This window comes from Oncorhynchus tshawytscha, linkage group LG23 (genome assembly GCF_018296145.1).
Source record: "Oncorhynchus tshawytscha isolate Ot180627B linkage group LG23, Otsh_v2.0, whole genome shotgun sequence".
NCBI lineage: Eukaryota > Metazoa > Chordata > Actinopteri > Salmoniformes > Salmonidae > Oncorhynchus > Oncorhynchus tshawytscha.
Window position 1 is genome coordinate 25,753,108 of NC_056451.1, and position 24,927 is coordinate 25,778,034.

The 24,927-nt window shown below is 37.8% G+C and overlaps 1 protein-coding gene across 1 annotated transcript in view; it reads right to left on the reverse strand.

The window, feature by feature from the left end:
• LOC112240612 (protein kinase C alpha type-like) overlaps window positions 1-24,927 on the reverse strand; it is a 100,404-nt gene that overhangs the window by 25,941 nt on the left and 49,536 nt on the right. The window contains exons 5-9 of the mRNA XM_042305028.1: window positions 23,693-23,804; window positions 23,162-23,290; window positions 21,244-21,400; window positions 20,886-21,081; window positions 20,410-20,625 (exon numbers count right to left, since the gene is read on the reverse strand). Of these exons, the coding sequence (XP_042160962.1) occupies window positions 20,410-20,625; window positions 20,886-21,081; window positions 21,244-21,400; window positions 23,162-23,290; window positions 23,693-23,804 (810 nt within the window). The remainder of the gene's footprint in view (window positions 1-20,409; window positions 20,626-20,885; window positions 21,082-21,243; window positions 21,401-23,161; window positions 23,291-23,692; window positions 23,805-24,927) is intronic.

The window sequence follows — 24,927 nt, forward strand, 5'->3', positions numbered from 1 at the left end:
ATGTTTATTACAGTGTGTTAACAGACAGTTGTGTTATGTTTATTACAGTGTGTCTACAGACAGGTGTGTTATGTTTATTACAGTGTGTCTACAGACAGGTGTGTTATGTTTATTACAGTGTGTCTACAGACAGGTGTGTTATGTTTATTACAGTGTGTCTACAGACAGGTGTGTTATGTTTATTACAGTGTGTCTACAGACAGGTGTGTTATGTTTATTACAGTGTGTCTACAGACAGGTGTGTTATGTTTATTACAGTGTGTCTACAGACAGGTGTGTTATGTTTATTACAGTGTGTCTACAGACAGGTGTGTTATGTTTATTACAGTGTGTCTACAGACAGGTGTGTTATGTTTATTACAGTGTGTCTACAGACAGGTGTGTTATGTTTATTACAGTGTGTCACAGACAGGTGTGTTATGTTTATTACAGTGTGTCTACAGACAGGTGTGTTATGTTTATTACAGTGTGTCTACAGACAGGTGTGTTATGTTTATTACAGTGTGTCTACAGACAGGTGTGTTATGTTTATTACAGTGTGTCAACAGACAGGTGTGTTATGTTTATTACAGTGTGTCTACAGACAGGTGTGTTATGTTTATTACAGTGTGTCTACAGACAGGTGTGTTATGTTTATTACAGTGTTTATTACAGTGTGTCTACAGACAGGTGTGTTATGTTTATTACAGTGTGTCTACAGACAGGTGTGTTATGTTTATTACAGTGTGTCTACAGACAGGTGTGTTATGTTTATTACAGTGTGTCTACAGTGTGTCTACAGACAGGTGTGTTATGTTTATTACAGTGTGTCAACAGACAGGTGTGTTATGTTTATTACAGTGTGTCAACAGACAGGTGTGTTATGTTTATTACAGTGTGTCTACAGACAGGTGTGTTATGTTTATTACAGTGTCTCCAGACAGGTGTGTTATGTTTATTACAGTGTTTATTACAGTGTGTCTACAGACAGGTGTGTTATGTTTATTACAGTGTGTCTACAGACAGGTGTGTTATGTTTATTACAGTGTTTATTACAGTGTGTCTACAGACAGGTGTGTTATGTTTATTACAGTGTGTCTACAGACAGGTGTGTTATGTTTATTACAGTGTGTCTACAGACAGGTGTGTTATGTTTATTACAGTGTGTCTACAGGCAGGTGTGTTATGTTTATTACAGTGTGTCTACAGACAGGTGTGTTATGTTTATTACAGTGTCTCCAGACAGGTGTGTTATGTTTATTACAGTGTGTCTACAGACAGGTGTGTTATGTTTATTACAGTGTGTCTACAGACAGGTGTGTTATGTTTATTACAGTGTGTCAACAGACAGGTGTGTTATGTTTATTACAGTGTGTCTACAGACAGGTGTGTTATGTTTATTACAGTGTGTCTACAGACAGGTGTGTTATGTTTATTACAGTGTTCATGTGTTATGTTTATTACAGTGTGTCTACAGACAGGTGTGTTATGTTTATTACAGTGTGTCTACAGGCAGGTTGTTATGTTTATTACAGTGTGTCAACAGACAGGTGTGTTATGTTTATTACAGTGTGTCTACAGACAGGTGTGTTATGTTTATTACAGTGTGTCTACAGACAGGTGTGTTATGTTTATTACAGTGTGTCTACAGACAGGTGTGTTATGTTTATTACAGTGTGTCTACAGACAGGTGTGTTATGTTTATTACAGTGTGTCTACAGACAGGTGTGTTATGTTTATTACAGTGTGTCTACAGACAGGTGTGTTATGTTTATTACAGTGTGTCTACAGACAGGTGTGTTATGTTTATTACAGTGTGTCTACAGACAGGTGTGTTATGTTTATTACAGTGTGTCTACAGACAGGTGTGTTATGTTTATTACAGTGTGTCTACAGACAGGTGTTTATGTTTATTACAGTGTGTCAACAGACAGGTGTGTTATGTTTATTACAGTGTGTCTACAGACAGGTGTGTTATGTTTATTACAGTGTGTCTACAGACAGGTGTGTTATGTTTATTACAGTGTGTGTCTACAGACAGGTGTGTTATGTTTATTACAGTGTGTCTACAGACAGGTGTGTTATGTTTATTACAGTGTGTCTACAGACAGGTGTGTTATTTTATTACAGTGTGTCTACAGACAGGTGTGTTATGTTTATTACAGTGTGTCTACAGACAGGTGTGTTATGTTTATTACAGTGTGTCTACAGACAGGTGTGTTATGTTTATTACAGTGTGTCTACAGACAGGTGTGTTATGTTTATTACAGTGTGTCTACAGACAGGTGTGTTATGTTTATTACAGTGTGTCTACAGACAGGTGTGTTATGTTTATTACAGTGTGTCTACAGACAGGTGTGTTATGTTTATTACAGTGTGTCTACAGACAGGTGTGTTATGTTTATTACAGTGTGTCTACAGACAGGTGTGTTATGTTTATTACAGTGTGTCTACAGGCAGGTGTGTTATGTTTATTACAGTGTGTCTACAGACAGGTGTGTTATGTTTATTACAGTGTGTCTACAGACAGGTGTGTTATGTTTATTACAGTGTGTCTACAGACAGGTGTGTTATGTTTATTACAGTGTGTCTACAGACAGGTGTGTTATGTTTATTACAGTGTGTCTACAGACAGGTGTGTTATGTTTATTACAGTGTGTCTACAGGCAGGTGTGTTATGTTTATTACAGTGTGTCTACAGACAGGTGTGTTATGTTTATTACAGTGTGTCTACAGACAGGTGTGTTATGTTTATTACAGTGTGTCTACAGACAGGTGTGTTATGTTTATTACAGTGTGTCTACAGACAGGTGTGTTATGTTTATTACAGTGTGTCTACAGGCAGGTGTGTTATGTTTATTACAGTGTGTCTACAGACAGGTGTGTTATGTTTATTACAGTGTGTCTACAGACAGGTGTGTTATGTTTATTACAGTGTGTCTACAGACAGGTGTGTTATGTTTATTACAGTGTGTCTACAGACAGGTGTGTTATGTTTATTACAGTGTGTCTACAGACAGGTGTGTTATGTTTATTACAGTGTGTCTCACAGACAGGTGTGTTATGTTTATTACAGTGTGTCAACAGACAGGTGTGTCATGTTTATTACACTGTGTCTACAGGCAGGTGTGTTATGTTTATTACAGTGTGTCTACAGACAGGTGTGTTATGATTATTACAGTGTTTATTACAGTGTGTCTACAGACAGGTGTGTTATGTTTATTACAGTGTGTCAACAGACAGGTGTGTTATGTTTATTACAGTGTTTATTACAGTGTTTATTACAGTGTTTATTACAGTGTGTCTACAGACAGGTGTGTTATGATTATTACAGTGTTTATTACAAATGTTTATTACAGTGTTTATTACAGTGTGTCTACAGACAGGTGTGTTATGATTATTACAATGATTGTTACAGTGTGTCTACAGACAGGTGTGTTATGTTTATTACAGTGTGTCTACAGGCAGGTGTGTTATGTTTTTTACAGTGTGTCTACAGACAGGTGTGTTATGTTTATTACAGTGTGTCTACAGGCAGGTGTGTTATGTTTATTACAGTGTGTCTACAGACAGGTGTGTTATGTTTATTACAGTGTGTCTACAGACAGGTGTGTTATGTTTATTACAGTGTGTCTACAGGCAGGTGTGTTATGTTTATTACAGTGTGTCTACAGACAGGTGTGTTATGTTTATTACAGTGTGTCTACAGACAGGTGTGTTATGTTTATTACAGTGTGTCAACAGACAGGTGTGTTATGTTTATTACAGTGTGTCTACAGGCAGGTGTGTTATGTTTATTACAGTGTTTATTACAGTGTGTCTACAGACAGGTGTGTTATGTTTATTACAGTGTTTATTACAGTGTGTCTACAGACAGGTGTGTTATGTTTATTACAGTGTGTCTACAGGCAGTTGTGTTATGTTTATTACAGTGTGTCAACAGACAGGTGTGTTATGTTTATTACAGTGTTTATTACAGTGTGTCTACAGACAGGTGTGTTATGTTTATTACAGTGTGTCTACAGGCAGGTGTGTTATGTTTATTACAGTGTGTCACACAGACAGGTGTGTTATGTTTATTACAGTGTTTATTACAGTGTGTCTACAGGCAGGTGTGTTATGATTATTACAGTGTGTCAACAGACAGGTGTGTTATGTTTATTACAGTGTGTCTACAGACAGGTGTGTTATGTTTATTACAGTGTGTCTACAGACAGGTGTGTTATGTTTATTACAGTGTGTCTACAGACAGGTGTGTTATGTTTATTACAGTGTGTCTACAGACAGGTGTGTTATGTTTATTACAGTGTGTCTACAGACAGGTGTGTTATGTTTATTACAGTGTTTATTACAGTGTGTCTACAGACAGGTGTGTTATGTTTATTACAGTGTGTCTACAGGCAGGTGTGTTATGTTTATTACAGTGTGTCAACAGACAGGTGTGTTATGTTTTATGTGTCTACAGTGGTGTGTTATGTTTATTACAGTGTGTCAACAGACAGGTGTGTTATGTTTATTACAGTGTGTCTACAGACAGGTGTGTTATGTTTATTACAGTGTGTCTACAGACAGGTGTGTTATGTTTATTACAGTGTGTCAACAGACAGGTGTGTTATGTTTATTACAGTGTGTCATGTTTACAGGTGTGTTATGTTTATTACAGTGTGTCTACAGACAGGTGTGTTATGTTTATTACAGTGTGTCTACAGACAGGTGTGTTATGTTTATTACAGTGTGTCTACAGACAGGTGTGTTATGTTTATTACAGTGTGTCTACAGACAGGTGTGTTATGTTTATTACAGTGTGTCAACAGACAGGTGTGTTATGTTTATTACAGTGTGTCTACAGACAGGTGTGTTATGTTTATTACAGTGTGTCACAGACAGGTGTGTTATGTTTATTACAGTGTGTCTACAGACAGGTGTGTTATGTTTATTACAGTGTGTCTACAGACAGGTGTGTTATGTTTATTACAGTGTGTCAACAGACAGGTGTGTTATGTTTATTACAGTGTGTCTACAGACAGGTGTGTTATGTTTATTACAGTGTGTTAACAGACAGGTGTGTTATGTTTATTACAGTGTGTCTACAGACAGGTGTGTTATGTTTATTACAGTGTGTCTACAGACAGGTGTGGTATGTTTATTACAGTGTGTCAACAGACAGGTGTGTTATGTTTATTACAGTGTGTCAACAGACAGGTGTGTTATGTTTATTACAGTGTGTCAACAGACAGGTGTGTTATGTTTATTACAGTGTGTCAACAGACAGGTGTGTTATGTTTATTACAGTGTGTCAACAGACAGGTGTGTTATGTTTATTACAGTGTTTATTACAGTGTGTCAACAGACAGGTGTGTTATGTTTATTACAGTGTTTATTACAGTGTGTCTACAGACAGGTGTGTTATGTTTATTACAGTGTGTCTACAGACAGGTGTGTTATGTTTATTACAGTGTGTCTACAGGCAGGTGTGTTATGTTTATTACAGTGTGTCTACAGACAGGTGTGTTATGTTTATTACAGTGTGTCTACAGACAGGTGTGTTATGTTTATTACAGTGTGTCTACAGACAGGTGTGTTATGTTTATTACAGTGTTTGTTACAGTGTGTCTACAGGCAGGTGTGTTATGTTTATTACAGTGTGTCTACAGACAGGTGTGTTATGTTTATTACAGTGTGTCACAGACAGGTGTGTTATGTTTATTACAGTGTGTCTACAGACAGGTGTGTTATGTTTATTACAGTGTGTCTACAGACAGGTGTGTTATGTTTATTACAGTGTGTCTACAGACAGGTGTGTTATGTTTATTACAGTGTGTCTACAGACAGGTGTGTTATGTTTATTACAGTGTGTCAACAGACAGGTGTGTTATGTTTATTACAGTGTGTTATTCAGTGTGTCACAGACAGGTGTGTTATGTTTATTACAGTGTGTCACAGACAGGTGTGTTATGTTTATTACAGTGTGTCAACAGACAGGTGTGTTATGTTTATTACAGTGTGTCACAGACAGGTGTGTTATGTTTATTACAGTGTTTATTACAGTGTCTACAGACAGGTGTGTTATGTTTATTACAGTGTGTCTACAGACAGGTGTGTTATGTTTATTACAGTGTGTCTACAGGCAGGTGTGTTATGTTTATTACAGTGTGTCTACAGACAGGTGTGTTATGTTTATTACAGTGTGTCTACAGACAGGTGTGTTATGTTTATTACAGTGTGTCACAGACAGGTGTGTTATGTTTATTACAGTGTGTCTACAGGCAGGTGTGTTATGTTTATTACAGTGTGTCTACAGACAGGTGTGTTATGTTTATTACAGTGTGTCTACAGACAGGTGTGTTATGTTTATTACAGTGTGTCTACAGACAGGTGTGTTATGTTTATTACAGTGTGTCCACAGACAGGTGTGTTATGTTTATTACAGTGTGTCTACAGACAGGTGTGTTATGTTTATTACAGTGTGTCTACAGACAGGTACATGTTTATTACAGTGTGTCTACAGACAGGTGTGTTATGTTTATTACAGTGTGTCTACAGACAGGTGTGTTATGTTTATTACAGTGTGTCTACAGACAGGTGTGTTATGTTTATTACAGTGTGTCTACAGACAGGTGTGTTATGTTTATTACAGTGTGTCTACAGACAGGTGTGTTATGTTTATTACAGTGTGTCTACAGACAGGTGTGTTATGTTTATTACAGTGTGTCTACAGAGGTGTGTTATGTTTATTACAGTGTGTCTACAGACAGGTGTGTTATGTTTATTACAGTGTGTCTACAGACAGGTGTGTTATGTTTATTACAGTGTGTCTACAGGCAGGTGTGTTATGTTATTACAGTTTTATTACAGTGTGTCTACAGACAGGTGTGTTATGTTTATTACAGTGTGTCAACAGACAGGTGTGTTATGTTTATTACAGTGTGTCTACAGACAGGTGTGTTATGTTTATTACAGTGTGTCTACAGGCAGGTGTGTTATGTTTATTACAGTGTGTCTACACACAGGTGTGTTATGTTTATTACAGTGTGTCTACAGACAGGTGTGTTATGTTTATTACAGTGTGTCAACAGACAGGTGTGTTATGTTTATTACAGTGTTTATTACAGTGTGTTATGTTTATTACAGTGTGTCTACAGACAGGTGTGTTATGATTATTACAGTGTTTATTACAAATGTTTATTACAGTGTTTATTTTACAGTGTGTCTACAGACAGGTGTGTTATGTTTTACAATGATTGTTACAGTGTGTCTACAGACAGGTGTGTTATGTTTATTACAGTGTCTACAGACAGGTGTGTTATGTTTATTACAGTGTGTCTACAGACAGGTGTGTTATGTTTATTACAGTGTGTCTACAGACAGGTGTGTTATGTTTATTACAGTGTGTCTACAGACAGGTGTGTTATGTTTATTACAGTGTGTCTACAGACAGGTGTGTTATGTTTATTACAGTGTGTCTACAGACAGGTGTGTTATGTTTATTACAGTGTGTCTACAGACAGGTGTGTTATGTTTATTACAGTGTGTCTACAGACAGGTGTGTTATGTTTATTACAGTGTGTCTACAGACAGGTGTGTTATGTTTATTACAGTGTGTCTGTGTCTACAGACAGGTGTTTATTATGTTTATTACAGTGTGTCTACAGACAGGTGTGTTATGTTTATTACAGTGTGTCTACAGGTTATGTTATGTTTATTACAGTGTGTCTACAGACAGGTGTGTTATGTTTATTACAGTGTGTCTACAGACAGGTGTGTTATGTTTATTACAGTGTGTCTACAGACAGGTGTGTTATGTTTATTACAGTGTGTCTACAGACAGGTGTGTTATGTTTATTATGTTTATTACAGTGTGTCTACAGACAGGTGTGTTATGTTTATTACAGTGTGTCAGACAGGTGTGTTATGTTTATTACAGTGTGTCTACAGACAGGTGTGTTATGTTTATTACAGTGTGTCTACAGACAGGTGTGTTATGTTTATTACAGTGTGTCAACAGACAGGTGTGTTATGTTTATTACAGTGTTTATTACAGTGTGTCTACAGACAGGTGTGTTATGTTTATTACAGTGTGTCTACAGACAGGTGTGTTATGTTTATTACAGTGTGTTAACAGACAGGTGTGTTATGTTTATTACAGTGTGTCTACAGGCAGGTGTGTTATGTTTATTACAGTGTGTTAACAGGCAGGTGTGTTATGTTTATTACAGTGTGTCAACAGACAGGTGTGTTATGTTTATTACAGTGTGTCAACAGACAGGTGTGTTATGTTTATTACAGTGTGTCAACAGACAGGTGTGTTATGTTTATTACAGTGTGTCTACAGACAGGTGTGTTATGTTTATTACAGTGTGTCTACAGACAGGTGTGTTATGTTTATTACAGTGTGTCTGTGTTATGTTTATTACAGTGTGTCACAGACAGGTGTGTTATGTTTATTACAGTGTTTATCTGTGTCTACAGACAGGTGTGTTATGTTTATTACAGTTTTATTACAGTGTGTCTACAGACAGGTGTGTTATGTTTATTACAGTGTGTCTACAGACAGGTGTGTTATGTTTATTACAGTGTGTCTACAGACAGGTGTGTTATGTTTATTACAGTGTGTCTACAGACAGGTGTGTTATGTTTATTACAGTGTGTCAGTGTGTCTACAGACAGGTGTGTTATGTTTATTACAGTGTGTCTACAGACAGGTGTGTTATGTTTATTACAGTGTGTCAACAGACAGGTGTGTTATGTTTATTACAGTGTTTATTACAGTGTGTCTACAGACAGGTGTGTTATGTTTATTACAGTGTGTCTATTACAGGTGTGTTATGTTTATTATTACAGTGTGTCTACAGACAGGTGTGTTATGTTTATTACAGTGTGTCTACAGACAGGTGTGTTATGTTTATTACAGTGTGTCTACAGACAGGTGTGTTATGTTTATTACAGTGTGTCTACAGACAGGTGTGTTATGTTTATTACAGTGTGTCTACAGACAGGTGTGTTATGTTTATTACAGTGTGTCTACAGACAGGTGTGTTATGTTTATTACAGTGTGTCTACAGACAGGTGTGTTATGTTTATTACAGTGTGTCTACAGACAGGTGTGTTATGTTTATTACAGTGTGTCTACAGACAGGTGTGTTATGTTTATTACAGTGTGTCTACAGACAGGTGTGTTATGTTTATTACAGTGTGTCTTAGGTGTGTTATGTTTATTACAGTGTGTCTACAGACAGGTGTGTTATGTTTATTACAGTGTGTCTACAGACAGGTGTGTTATGTTTATTACAGTGTGTCTACAGACAGGTGTTTATGTTTATTACAGTGTGTCTACAGACAGGTGTGTTATGTTTATTACAGTGTGTCAACAGACAGGTGTGTTATGTTTATTACAGTGTGTCTACAGACAGGTGTGTTATGTTTATTACAGTGTGTCTACAGACAGGTGTGTTATGTTTATTACAGTGTGTCTACAGACAGGTGTGTTATGTTTATTACAGTGTGTCACAGACAGGTGTGTTATGTTTATTACAGTGTGTCAACAGACAGGTGTGTTATGTTTATTACAGTGTTTATTACAGTCAGTGTTTATTACAGTGTGTCTACAGACAGTGTGTTATGTTTTACAGTGTTTACAAATGTGTGTTTATTACAGTGTGTCTACAGACAGGTGTGTTATGTTATTACAATATTACAGTGTGTCTACAGACAGGTGTGTTATGTTTATTACAGTGTGTCTACAGGCAGGTGTGTTATGTTTTTTACAGTGTGTCTACAGACAGGTGTGTTATGTTTATTACAGTGTGTCTACAGACAGGTGTGTTATGTTTATTACAGTGTGTCTACAGACAGGTGTGTTATGTTTATTACAGTGTGTCTACAGACAGGTGTGTTATGTTTATTACAGTGTGTCTACAGACAGGTGTGTTATGTTTATTACAGTGTGTCTACAGACAGGTGTGTTATGTTTATTACAGTGTGTCTACAGACAGGTGTGTTATGTTTATTACAGTGTGTCAACAGACAGGTGTGTTATGTTTATTACAGTGTGTCTACAGACAGGTGTGTTATGTTTATTACAGTGTTTATTACAGTCTACAGACAGGTGTGTTATGTTTATTACAGTGTTTATTACAGTGTGTCTACAGACAGGTGTGTTATGTTTATTACAGTGTGTACAGACAGGTGTGTTATGTTTATTACAGTGTGTCAACAGACAGGTGTGTTATGTTTATTACAGTGTTTATTACAGTGTGTCTACAGACAGGTGTGTTATGTTTATTACAGTGTGTCTACAGACAGGTGTGTTATGTTTATTACAGTGTGTCAACAGGCAGGTGTGTTATGTTTATTACAGTGTTTATTACAGTGTGTCTACAGGCAGGTGTGTTATGTTTATTACAGTGTGTCAACAGACAGGTGTGTTATGTTTATTACAGTGTGTCAACAGACAGGTGTGTTATGTTTATTACAGTGTGTCTACAGACAGGTGTGTTATGTTTATTACAGTGTGTCAACAGACAGGTGTGTTATGTTTATTACAGTGTGTCTACAGACAGGTGTGTTATGTTTATTACAGTGTGTCTACAGACAGGTGTGTTATGTTTATTACAGTGTGTCAACAGACAGGTGTGTTATGTTTATTACAGTGTGTCTACAGACAGGTGTGTTATGTTTATTACAGTGTGTCTACAGGCAGGTGTGTTATGTTTATTACAGTGTGTCTACAGACAGGTGTGTTATGTTTATTACAGTGTGTCTACAGACAGGTGTGTTATGTTTATTACAGTGTGTCAACAGACAGGTGTGTTATGTTTATTACAGTGTGTTAACAGACAGGTGTGTTATGTTTATTACAGTGTGTCAACAGACAGGTGTGTTATGTTTATTACAGTGTGTCTACAGGCAGGTGTGTTATGTTTATTACAGTGTGTTAACAGACAGGTGTGTTATGTTTATTACAGTGTGTTAACAGACAGGTGTGTTATGTTTATTACAGTGTGTCAGTGTGTCTACAGACAGGTGTGTTATGTTTATTACAGTGTGTCTACAGACAGGTGTGTTATGTTTATTACAGTGTGTCTACAGACAGGTGTGTTATGTTTATTACAGTGTGTCTACAGGCAGGTGTGTTATGTTTATTACAGTGTGTCAACAGGCAGGTGTGTTATGTTTATTACAGTGTGTCAACAGACAGGTGTGTTATGTTTATTACAGTGTGTCAACAGACAGGTGTGTTATGTTTATTACAGTGTTTATTACAGTGTGTCTACAGGCAGGTGTGTTATGTTTATTACAGTGTGTCTACAGACAGGTGTGTTATGTTTATTACAGGGTGTCTACAGACAGGAGTGTTATGTTTATTACAGTGTGTCAACAGGCAGGTGTGTTATGTTTATTACAGTGTGTCTACAGACAGGTGTGTTATGTTTATTACAGTGTGTCTACAGACAGGTGTGTTATGTTTATTACAGTGTGTCTACAGGCAGGTGTGTTATGTTTATTACAGTGTGTCTACAGACAGGTGTGTTATGTTTATTACAGTGTGTCTACAGACAGGTGTGTTATGTTTATTACAGTGTGTCTACAGACAGGTGTGTTATGTTTATTACAGTGTGTCTACAGACAGGTGTGTTATGTTTATTACAGTGTGTCTACAGACAGGTGTGTTATGTTTATTACAGTGTGTCTACAGACAGGTGTGTTATGTTTATTACAGTGTGTCTACAGGCAGGTGTGTTATGTTTATTACAGTGTGTCTACAGACAGGTGTGTTATGTTTATTACAGTGTGTCTACAGGCAGGTGTGTTATGTTTATTACAGTGTGTCTACAGGCAGGTGTGTTATGTTTATTACAGTGTGTCTATTACAGTGTGTCTAGACAGGTGTGTTATGTTTATTACAGTGTGTCAACAGACAGGTGTGTTATGTTTATTACAGTGTGTCTACAGACAGGTGTGTTATGTTTATTACAGTGTGTCTACAGACAGGTGTGTTATGTTTATTACAGTGTGTCTACAGACAGGTGTGTTATGTTTATTACAGTGTGTCTACAGACAGGTGTGTTATGTTTATTACAGTGTGTCAACAGACAGGTGTGTTATGTTTATTACAGTGTTTATTACAGTGTTTATTACAGTGTTTATTACAGTGTGTCTACAGACAGGTGTGTTATGATTATTACAGTGTTTATTACAAATGTTTATTACAGTGTTTATTACAGTGTGTCTACAGACAGGTGTGTTATGTTTATTACAGTGTGTCTACAGACAGGTGTGGTATGTTTATTACAGTGTGTCAACAGACAGGTGTGTTATGTTTATTACAGTGTGTCAACAGACAGGTGTGTTATGTTTATTACAGTGTGTCAACAGACAGGTGTGTTATGTTTATTACAGTGTGTCTACAGACAGGTGTGTTATGTTTATTACAGTGTGTCAACAGACAGGTGTGTTATGTTTATTACAGTGTGTCTACAGGCAGGTGTGTTATGTTTATTACAGTGTGTCTACAGACAGGTGTGTTATGTTTATTACAGTGTGTCTACAGACAGGTGTGTTATGTTTATTACAGTGTGTCAACAGACAGGTGTGTTATGTTTATTACAGTGTGTCTACAGACAGGTGTGTTATGTTTATTACAGTGTTTATTACAGTGTGTCTACAGACAGGTGTGTTATGTTTATTACAGTGTTTATTACAGTGTGTCTACAGACAGGTGTGTTATGTTTATTACAGTGTGTCTACAGGCAGTTGTGTTATGTTTATTACAGTGTGTCAACAGACAGGTGTGTTATGTTTATTACAGTGTTTATTACAGTGTGTCTACAGACAGGTGTGTTATGTTTATTACAGTGTGTCTACAGACAGGTGTGTTATGTTTATTACAGTGTGTCAACAGACAGGTGTGTTATGTTTATTACAGTGTTTATTACAGTGTGTCTACAGACAGGTGTGTTATGTTTATTACAGTGTGTCAACAGACAGGTGTGTTATGTTTATTACAGTGTGTCTACAGACAGGTGTGTTATGTTTATTACAGTGTGTCTACAGACAGGTGTGTTATGTTTATTACAGTGTGTCTACAGACAGGTGTGTTATGTTTATTACAGTGTGTCTACAGACAGGTGTGTTATGTTTATTACAGTGTGTCTACAGACAGGTGTGTTATGTTTATTACAGTGTTTATTACAGTGTGTCTACTGACAGGTGTGTTATGTTTATTACAGTGTGTCTACAGGCAGGTGTGTTATGTTTATTACAGTGTGTCAACAGACAGGTGTGTTATGTTTATTACAGTGTGTCTACAGACAGGTGTGTTATGTTTATTATAGTGTGTCAACAGACAGGTGTGTTATGTTTATTACAGTGTGTCTACAGACAGGTGTGTTATGTTTATTACAGTGTGTCTACAGACAGGTGTGTTATGTTTATTACAGTGTGTCAACAGACAGGTGTGTTATGTTTATTACAGTGTGTCAACAGACAGGTGTGTTATGTTTATTACAGTGTGTCAACAGACAGGTGTGTTATGTTTATTACAGTGTGTCTACAGGCAGGTGTGTTATGTTTATTACAGTGTGTCTACAGACAGGTGTGTTATGTTTATTACAGTGTGTCTACAGACAGGTGTGTTATGTTTATTACAGTGTGTCTACAGACAGGTGTGTTATGTTTATTACAGTGTGTCAACAGACAGGTGTGTTATGTTTATTACAGTGTGTCTACAGACAGGTGTGTTATGTTTATTACAGTGTGTTAACAGACAGGTGTGTTATGTTTATTACAGTGTGTCTACAGACAGGTGTGTTATGTTTATTACAGTGTGTCTACAGGCAGGTGTGTTATGTTTATTACAGTGTGTCAACAGACAGGTGTGTTATGTTTATTACAGTGTGTCTACAGACAGGTGTGTTATGTTTATTACAGTGTGTCTCCAGACAGGTGTGTTATGTTTATTACAGTGTGTCTACAGACAGGTGTGTTATGTTTATTACAGTGTGTCTACAGACAGGTGTGTTATGTTTATTACAGTGTGTTAACAGACAGGTGTGTTATGTTTATTACAGTGTGTTAACAGACAGGTGTGTTATGTTTATTACAGTGTGTCAACAGACAGGTGTGTTATGTTTATTACAGTGTGTTAACAGACAGGTGTGTTATGTTTATTACAGTGTGTCAACAGACAGGTGTGTTATGTTTATTACAGTGTGTCAACAGACAGGTGTGTTATGTTTATTACAGTGTGTCTACAGACAGGTGTGTTATGTTTATTACAGTGTGTTAACAGACAGGTGTGTTATGTTTATTACAGTTTATTACAGTGTGTCTACAGACAGGTGTGTTATGTTTATTACAGTGTGTCTACAGACAGGTGTGTTATGTTTATTACAGTGTGTCAACAGACAGGTGTGTTATGTTTATTACAGTGTTTATTACAGTGTGTCTACAGGCAGGTGTGTTATGTTTATTACAGTGTGTCTACAGACAGGTGTGTTATGTTTATTACAGTGTGTCAACAGACAGGTGTGTTATGTTTATTACAGTGTGTCTACAGACAGGTGTGTTATGTTTATTACAGTGTGTCTACAGGCAGGTGTGTTATGTTTATTACAGTGTGTTAACAGACAGGTGTGTTATGTTTATTACAGTGTGTTAACAGACAGGTGTGTTATGTTTATTACAGTGTGTTAACAGACAGGTGTGTTATGTTTATTACAGTGTGTTAACAGACAGGTGTGTTATGTTTATTACAGTGTGTCAACAGACAGGTGTGTTATGTTTATTACAGTGTGTCAACAGACAGGTGTGTTATGTTTATTACAGTGTGTCAACAGACAGGTGTGTTATGTTTATTACAGTGTTTATTACAGTGTGTCAACAGACAGGTGTGTTATGTTTATTACAGTGTTTATTACAGTGTGTCTACAGACAGGTGTGTTATGTTTATTACAGTGTGTCTACAGACAGGTGTGTTATGTTTATTACAGTGTGTCTACAGACAGGTGTGTTATGTTTATTACAGTGTGTCTACAGGCAGGTGTGTTATGTTTATTACAGTGTTCATTACAGTGTGTCTACAGACAGGTGTGTTATGTTTATTACAGTGTGTCTACAGACAGGTGTGTTATGTTTATTACAGTGTGTCAACAGACAGGTGTGTTATGTTTATTACAGTGTTTATTACAGTGTGTCTACAGGCAGGTGTGTTATGATTATTACAGTGTGTCTACAGACAGGTGTGTTATGTTTATTACAGTGTGTCTACAGGCAGGTGTGTTATTTTATTACAGTGTGTCTACAGACAGGTGTGTTATGTTTATTACAGTGTGTCCACAGACAGGTGTGTTATGTTTATTACAGTGTGTCTACAGACAGGTGTGTTATGTTTATTACAGTGTGTCTACAGACAGGTGTGTTATGTTTATTACAGTGTGTCTACAGGCAGGTGTGTTATGTTTATTACAGTGTGTCTACAGACAGGTGTGTTATGTTTATTACAGTGTGTCTACAGACAGGTGTGTTATGTTTATTACAGTGTGTCTACAGACAGGTGTGTTATGTTTATTACAGTGTGTCTACAGGCAGGTGTGTTATGTTTATTACAGTGTGTCTACAGACAGGTGTGTTATGTTTATTACAGTGTGTCTACAGACAGGTGTGTTATGTTTATTACAGTGTGTCTACAGACAGGTGTGTTATGTTTATTACAGTGTGTCTACAGGCAGGTGTGTTATGTTTATTACAGTGTGTCTACAGACAGGTGTGTTATGTTTATTATTACAGTGTGTCTACAGACAGGTGTGTTATGTTTATTACAGTGTGTCTACAGACAGGTGTGTTATGTTTATTACAGTGTGTCTACAGACAGGTGTGTTATGTTTATTACAGTGTGTCTACAGACAGGTGTGTTATGTTTATTACAGTGTGTCTACAGACAGGTGTGTTATGTTTATTACAGTGTGTCTACAGACAGGTGTGTTATGTTTATTACAGTGTTTCACAGTGTGTCTACAGACAGGTGTGTTATGTTTATTACAGTGTGTCAACAGACAGGTGTGTTATGTTTATTACAGTGTGTCAACAGACAGGTGTGTTATGTTTATTACAGTGTGTCTACAGGCAGGTGTGTTATGTTTATTACAGTGTGTCTACAGACAGGTGTGTTATGTTTATTACAGTGTTTATTACAGTGTGTCTACAGACAGGTGTGTTATGTTTATTACAGTGTGTCTACAGACAGGTGTGTTATGTTTATTACAGTGTGTCTACAGACAGGTGTGTTATGTTTATTACAGTGTGTCTACAGACAGGTGTGTTATGTTTATTACAGTGTGTCTACAGACAGGTGTGTTATGTTTATTACAGTGTGTCTACAAACAGGTGTGTTATGTTTATTACAGTGTGTCAACAGACAGGTGTGTTATGTTTAATACAGTGTGTCTACAGGCAGGTGTGTTATGTTTATTACAGTGTGTCAACAGACAGGTGTGTTATGTTTATTACAGTGTGTCTACAGGCAGGTGTGTTATGTTTATTACAGTGTGTCAACAGACAGGTGTGTTATGTTTATTACAGTGTGTCAACAGACAGGTGTGTTATGTTTATTACAGTGTTTATTACAGTGTGTCTACAGACAGGTGTGTTATGTTTATTACAGTGTGTCTACAGACAGGTGTGTTATGTTTATTACAGTGTGTCTACAGACAGGTGTGTTATGTTTATTACAGTGTGTCTACAGACAGGTGTGTTATGTTTATTACAGTGTGTCTACAGGCAGGTGTGTTATGTTTATTACAGTGTTCATTACAGTGTGTCTACAGACAGGTGTGTTATGTTTATTACAGTGTGTCTACAGACAGGTGTGTTATGTTTATTACAGTGTGTCAACAGACAGGTGTGTGTTTATGTTTTATTACAGTGTGTCTACAGGCAGGTGTGTTATGTTTATTACAGTGTGTCTACAGACAGGTGTGTTATGTTTATTACAGTGTGTCTACAGACAGGTGTGTTATGTTTATTACAGTGTGTCTACAGACAGGTGTGTTATGTTTATTACAGTGTGTCTACAGACAGGTGTGTTATGTTTATTACAGTGTGTCTACAGACAGGTGTGTTATGTTTATTACAGTGTGTCTACAGACAGGTGTGTTATGTTTATTACAGTGTGTCTACAGACAGGTGTGTTATGTTTATTACAGTGTGTCTACAGACAGGTGTGTTATGTTTATTACAGTGTGTCTACAGACAGGTGTGTTATGTTTATTACAGTGTGTCTACAGACAGGTGTGTTATGTTTATTACAGTGTGTCTACAGGCAGGTGTGTTATGTTTATTACAGTGTGTCTACAGACAGGTGTGTTATGTTTATTACAGTGTGTCTACAGGCAGGTGTGTTATGTTTATTACAGTGTGTCTACAGACAGGTGTGTTATGTTTATTACAGTGTGTCTACAGACAGGTGTGTTATGTTTATTACAGTGTGTCTACAGACAGGTGTGTTATGTTTATTACAGTGTTTATTACAGTGTGTCTACAGACAGGTGTGTTATGTTTATTACAGTGTGTCAACAGACAGGTGTGTTATGTTTATTACAGTGTGTCTACACACAGGTGTGTTATGTTTATTACAGTGTGTCTACAGGCAGGTGTGTTATGTTTATTACAGTGTGTCTACACACAGGTGTGTTATGTTTATTACAGTGTGTCAACAGACAGGTGTGTTATGTTTATTACAGTGTGTCTACAAACAGGTGTGTTATGTTTATTACAGTGTGTCTACAAACAGGTGTGTTATGTTTATTACAGTGTGTCTACAGACAGGTGTGTTATGTTTATTACAGTGTGTCTACAGACAGGTGTGTTATGTTTATTACAGTGTGTCTACAGACAGGTGTGTTATGTTTATTACAGTGTGTCTCCAGACAGGTGTGTTATGTTTATTACAGTGTGTCTCCAGACAGGTGTGTTATGTTTATTACAGTGTGTCTACAGACAGGTGTGTTATGTTTATTACAGTGTGTCAACAGACAGGTGTGTTATGTTTATTACAGTGTGTCAACAGACAGGTGTGTTATGTTTATTACAGTGTGTCTACAGACAGGTGTGTTATGTTTATTACAGTGTCTCCAGACAGGTGTGTTATGTTTATTACAGTGTTTATTACAGTGTGTCTACAGACAGGTGTGTTATGTTTATTACAGTGTGTCTACAGACAGGTGTTATGTTATGTTTATTACAGTGTGTCTACAGACAGGTGTGTTATGTTTATTACAGTGTTTATTACAGTGTGTCTACAGACAGGTGTGTTATGTTTATTACAGTGTGTCTACAGACAGGTGTGTTATGTTTATTACAGTGTGTCTACAGACAGGTGTGTTATGTTTATTACAGTGTGTGTGTCTACAGGCAGGTGTGTTATGTTTATTACAGTGTGTCTACAGACAGGTGTGTTATGTTTATTACAGTGTGTCTACAGACAGGTGTGTTATGTTTATTACAGTGTGTCTACAGACAGGTGTGTTATGTTTATTACAGTGTGTCTACAGGCAGGTGTGTTATGTTTATTACAGTGTGTCTACAGACAGGTGTGTTATGTTTATTACAGTGTGTCTACAGACAGGTGTGTTATGTTTATTACAGTGTGTCTACAGACAGGTGTGTTATGTTTATTACAGTGTGTCTACAGACAGGTATGTTATGTTTATTACAGTGTGTCTACAGGCAGGTGTGTTATGTTTATTACAGTGTGTCAACAGACAGGTGTGTTATGTTTATTACAGTGTGTCAACAGACAGGTGTGTTATGTTTATTACAGTGTCTCCAGACAGGTGTGTTATGTTTATTACAGTGTTTATTACAGTGTGTCTACAGACAGGTGTGTTATGTTTATTACAGTGTGTCTACAGACAGGTGTGTTATGTTTATTACAGTGTTTATTACAGTGTGTCTACAGGCAGGTGTGTTATGTTTATTACAGTGTTTATTACAGTGTGTCTACAGACAGGTGTGTTATGTTTATTACAGTGTGTCTACAGACAGGTGTGTTATGTTTATTACAGTGTGTCTACAGACAGGTGTGTTATGTTTATTACAGTGTGTCTACAGACAGGTGTGTTATGTTTATTACAGTGTGTCTACAGACAGGTGTGTTATGTTTATTACAGTGTGTCTACAGGCAGGTGTGTTATGTTTATTACAGTGTGTCTACAGACAGTGTGTTATGTTTATTACAGTGTGTCCAGACAGGTGTGTTATGTTTATTACAGTGTGTCTACAGACAGGTGTGTTATGTTTATTACAGTGTGTCTACAGACAGGTGTGTTATGTTTATTACAGTGTGTCAACAGACAGGTGTGTTATGTTTATTTACAGTGTGTCTACAGACAGGTGTGTTATGTTTATTACAGTGTGTCTACAGACAGGTGTGTTATGTTTATTACAGTGTGTCTACAGACAGGTGTGTTATGTTTATTACAGTGTGTCTACAGACAGGTGTGTTATGTTTATTACAGTGTGTCTACAGACAGGTGTGTTATGTTTATTACAGTGTGTCTACAGACAGGTGTGTTATGTTTATTACAGTGTGTCTACAGACAGGTGTGTTATGTTTATTACAGTGTGTCTACAGACAGGTGTGTTATGTTTATTACAGTGTTTATTACAGTGTGTCTACAGACAGGTGTGTTATGTTTATTACAGTGTGTCTACAGACAGGTGTGTTATGTTTATTACAGTGTGTCTACAGACAGGTGTGTTATGTTTATTACAGTGTTTATTACAGTGTGTCAGGTGTGTTATGTTTATTACAGTGTGTCTACAGACAGGTGTGTTATGTTTATTACAGTGTGTCTACAGACAGGTGTGTTATGTTTATTACAGTGTTCTACAGGCAGGTGTGTTTATTACAGTGTTTATTACAGTGTGTCTACAGACAGGTGTGTTATGTTTATTACAGTGTGTCTACAGACAGGTGTGTTATGTTTATTACAGTGTGTCTACAGACAGGTGTGTTATGTTTATTACAGTGTGTCTACAGACAGGTGTGTTATGTTTATTACAGTGTGTCTACAGACAGGTGTGTTATGTTTATTACAGTGTGTCTACAGACAGGTGTGTTATGTTTATTACAGTGTTCTTGCAGGTGTGTTATGTTTATTACAGGTGTCTCCAGACAGGTGTGTTATGTTTATTACAGTGTGTCTACAGACAGGTGTTTATGTTTATTACAGTGTGTCTACAGACAGGTGTTTATTACAGTGTGTCTACAGATGTGTTATGTTTATTACAGTGTGTCTACAGACAGGTGTGTTATGTTTATTACAGTGTGTCTACAGACAGGTGTGTTATGTTTATTACAGTGTGTCTACAGGCAGGTGTGTTATGTTTATTACAGTGTGTCTACAGGCAGGTGTAGGTGTGTTTCAGTACCTTTCCAAAGCTGCCTTTTCCCAGCACCATGAGGAAGTTGAAGTCCTGGAGGCAAACCCTGGGCTTGACCGGTCCTGCAGGTAGGGTGGCCAGACAGGGGACTGACGGGGCTGAGGGGGACAGGACAGACACGGGGACAGACACAGACACAGACACAGGGGCAGGCCTCAGGGAGGGGGAGAAGGGAGGGGGAATAGCATCTAGACCACTAGGCTCCTATTGAAGAGAGGAGGGGGGGAAGGCTTAGTTATAATAAAACTGTCACACACATCCACACAGACACAAACCTGCAATGTATGGATTTTAATGAAGCACTCCTGCACCCTGGTGGCCAAAATGAGGGAACTCACACACATTTTGTTTGGTCATACTCCGAGTCTAAATATACCTATATATACCAATAGTTATATATAATATATTTATTCTATAACTCTAACTACACTACCCATAATCCATGGCATGAGAGTATGTCTTACATTTTCGTCAGGGACAGGCATGTTGTAGTACTCTCCCTCATCCTGATCCAGCAGTTTGAACCAGCCGCTAACTGAGTGACGGAATATCTCGCTCACTCCGAACGACAGCGATCCCATGAAGTCATTCCGAGACGTACGATCCCAATCCCACACCTCCACCGACAGACGCCGGTCCCACTGCCGCCCACGCACCGAGCTGGGGAGAGAGATGGGAGTGAAAGAGGTTACCGACCAGGTATCTGACCTCCAGTCATCTGCACACCTCAAGACCATGTCAGTCCACTGAGATAAAGCTCCTGGGGCTAACACAAGTCTAGTTCCCTGTGCAGAGTTCCCAGAACTACTGGTACGTACTCACAAGGTGAAGCTCTCGTTCCAGACGGGGTTGAGTGTGGAGCGGATAGTCTTGGTCTTCTGTTTGCTCTGGCTCTTAGGGTCAGGGATTAGCTTGAGCTTCACGTAGGGGTCAGACAGACCGTTGGGGTCCATGGGGATCAGGTTACGAGCCTCCCGCACTGAGGGGGGAGCGAGGGGGGTGGAGGGAAAGAGGGAGGGAGAGGGTGAGAGAGAGAAAGAGAGACAGAGAGACAGAGTCAGACAATGGATAGCATAGATGGCCATACAGGTGCCATCTGATCTTAATTTGACCCAGTTTCTCACAGCAGGAAAATAATCCTGCGGCAACAGGAAATGTGAATATTATGTTGATTATGATGAATGTACATTTTTTGTAGGGGATGATAAAAATTGTATTAGGGCAAATCTAGTCTGAAATTACAAACTTTAGAAGACAGTTTAAACTTGAAAACACTACAAGTTTACAATTCCTTCTGTGCATGAAAATTCTGCTACAATAGGATGATCAAATTAAGATATGGCATCTGTAGATGCACCACAGAGAGCATTACTTGTGGGAGTGTGTGCCTGTATTCAGCTCCCCCTGTCCGCCTAGTGGTCAGTACCTGACAGTGCGAATGGTAGGGTGACATCAGTGGTGGAAAAAGTATCCAATTGTCATACTTGAGTAAAATGTCATCTGATGAAGATCATCAAAGGTTAGTGTTTAATTTAATCTCTATTTGTGCTTTTTGTGATTCCTCTCTTTGGCTGGAAAAATGGCTGGGTTTTTCTGTGAGTTGGTGGTCACCTAACATAATCATTTGTGGTGCTTTCGCTGTAAAGCCTATTTGAAATCGGACACTGTGGTGAGATTAACAACAAGATTACCTTTAAAACGGTATAAAATACATGTATGTTTGAGGAATTTTAATTATGAGATTTGTGTTGTTTTGAGCCCTGCACTTTCACTGGCTGTTGTCATATCATCCCGTTAACGGGATCTCAGCCATAAGAAGTTTTAATAGAAAATGACTCAAGTAAAAGTAAAAGTCACCCTGTAAAATACTGCTTGAGTAAAAGTCTAAAAGTATTTGGTTTATTAAATATACTTAAGTATCAAAAGTAAATGTACATGCTAAAATATACTTAAGTATCAAAAGTAAAAGTAAAAGTATAAATAATTTCAAATTCCTTATATTAAGCAAACCCGATGGCACAATTTTCATATATATATATATGTATATATGTATATATATATATATATATATATATATATGTTTATAGATAGGCAGGGGCACACTCCAACACTCAGACATTATTTACATACCAAGTACTTGTGTTCAGTGAGTCTGGCAGATCAGAGGCAGTAGGGATGACCAGGGATGTTCAATTGATAAGTGTGTGAATTGGACCATTATCATGTCCTGCTAAGCATTCGAAATGTAACAAGTAATTTTGGGTGTCAGGGAAAATGTATGGAGTAAAAATAGTATGCTATTTTCTTTAGGAATGTAGTGAAGTAAAAGTAAAAGTTGTCAAAAATGTATATAGTAAAGTAAAGTACAGATAGCCTAAAAAATGACTTAAGTAGGACTTTAAAGTATTTTTACTTAGTACTTTACACCACCGGGTGACAGAGACATGTAAACCCTGTCTCTATCAGTGGTTAGGGACAACTCTTCTAAACACTTAGTACTTTACACCACCGGGTGACAGAGACATGTAAACCCTGTCTCTATCAGTGGTTAGGGACAACTCTTCTAAACACTTAGTACTTTACACCACCGGGTGACAGAGACATGTAAACCCTGTCTCTATCAGTGGTTAGGGACAACTCTTCTAAACACTTAGTACTTTACACCACCGGGTGACAGAGACATGTAAACCCTGTCTCTATCAGTGGTTAGGGACAACTCTTCTAAACACTGAGTTGTGACCTGTGATGAAGATGTCCTCGTTCTCTCCCCGGACGGTCAGGTGGATCCTGCCTCTCTTCTCTGTATGATCTTGACCACACAGGCTGGGCACCAGGCTCTCACAACGCTTGTGGACATTCATCTCACAACCTGTAGTACATGCACACAAGTATAGACGCACCAACACACACACACACACACACACACATGGAGATAACACGTGGTAAGAAAACACTCACACATATATACTGTACATTCATGCTACACACACATCACAACTGCTGCTCTTATTATGATTGATACATACTGCACAATTTAAACACTTTCCCCCCAATCCCCCCATCCCCAAAACACATGTAAATATTGGACTATAACTTGTGCCTTCCTGTATTATACTTATACTAAAATGTTTATTCTATTCTAAATAGCCATATACTTTATGTTGCTATTCTTATCTTTTATTATGTCTTATTGTTGTTGCATTGTCGAGAAGGAACCTGCAAGTAATCATTTTGGCTAATAAAACTTGAAACAGAACGTCTGGTTACTTACAGGAGCATTTCATGCCCTGTTGGATAAGGCCATAGAGCAGAGAACCACAGTGATCACAGAACGTTGGAGAAGTGTAGGTCTGAGGTCGAAATCTGTGTTTACTCTTCAAGTCCTGAGAGAGAGAAAGAGAAAGACAGACAGACACGAGATAGTAAGTCAATGAGACAGACAGAGAGAGACATGAGAGGAGTAAGTCATTCAGACAGACAGACAGACAGACATGAGAGTAGTAAGCCATTGAGACAGACAGACAGACAGACAGACAGACAGACAGACAGACAGACAGACAGACAGACAGACAGACAGACAGACAGACAGACAGACAGACAGACAGACAGACAGACAGACAGACAGACAGACAGACAGACAGACAGACAGACAGAGAGAGACATAGAGTAGTAAGTCATTGAGACAGACAGACAGACAGAGAGTAGTAAGTCAATGAGACAGACAGACAGAGAGTACATAGACAGACAGAGAGAGACATAAGTCATTCAGACAGACAGACAGACAGACAGACATGAGAGTAGTAAGTCATTGAGACAGACAGACGGACAGACAGACAGAGAGTAAGCAGACAGACAGACAGACAGAGACAGACAGACATGAGAGTAGTAAGTTATTGAGACAGACAGACAGACATGAGTAGTAAGTCATTGAGAAAGACAGGGAGAGACATAAGAGGAGTAGTAGTCATTCAGACAGACAGACAGACAGACAGACAGACAGACAGACAGACATGAGTAAGTCATTGAGACAGACAGACGGACAGACAGACAGACAGACAGACAGACAGACAGACAGACAGACAGACAGACAGACAGAGAGAGACAGACAGACATGAGAGTAGTAAGTTATTGAGACAGACAGACAGAGAGTAGTACAGTGCCTTGCGAAAGTATACGGCCACCTTGAACTTTGCGACCTTTTGCCACATTTCAGGCTTCAAACATAAAGATATAAAACTGTATGTTTTTGTGAAGAATCAACAACAAGTGGGACACAATCATGAAGTGGAACGACATTTATTGGATATTTCAAACTTTTTTAACAAATCAAAAACTGAAAAATTGGGCGTGCAAAATTATTCAGCCCCCTTAAGTTAATACTTTGTAGCGTCACCTATTGCTGCGATTACAGCTGTAAGTGGCTTGGGGTATGTCTCTATCAGTTTTGCACATCGAGAGACTGAAATTTTTTCCCATTCCTCCTTGCAAAACAGCTCGAGCTCAGTG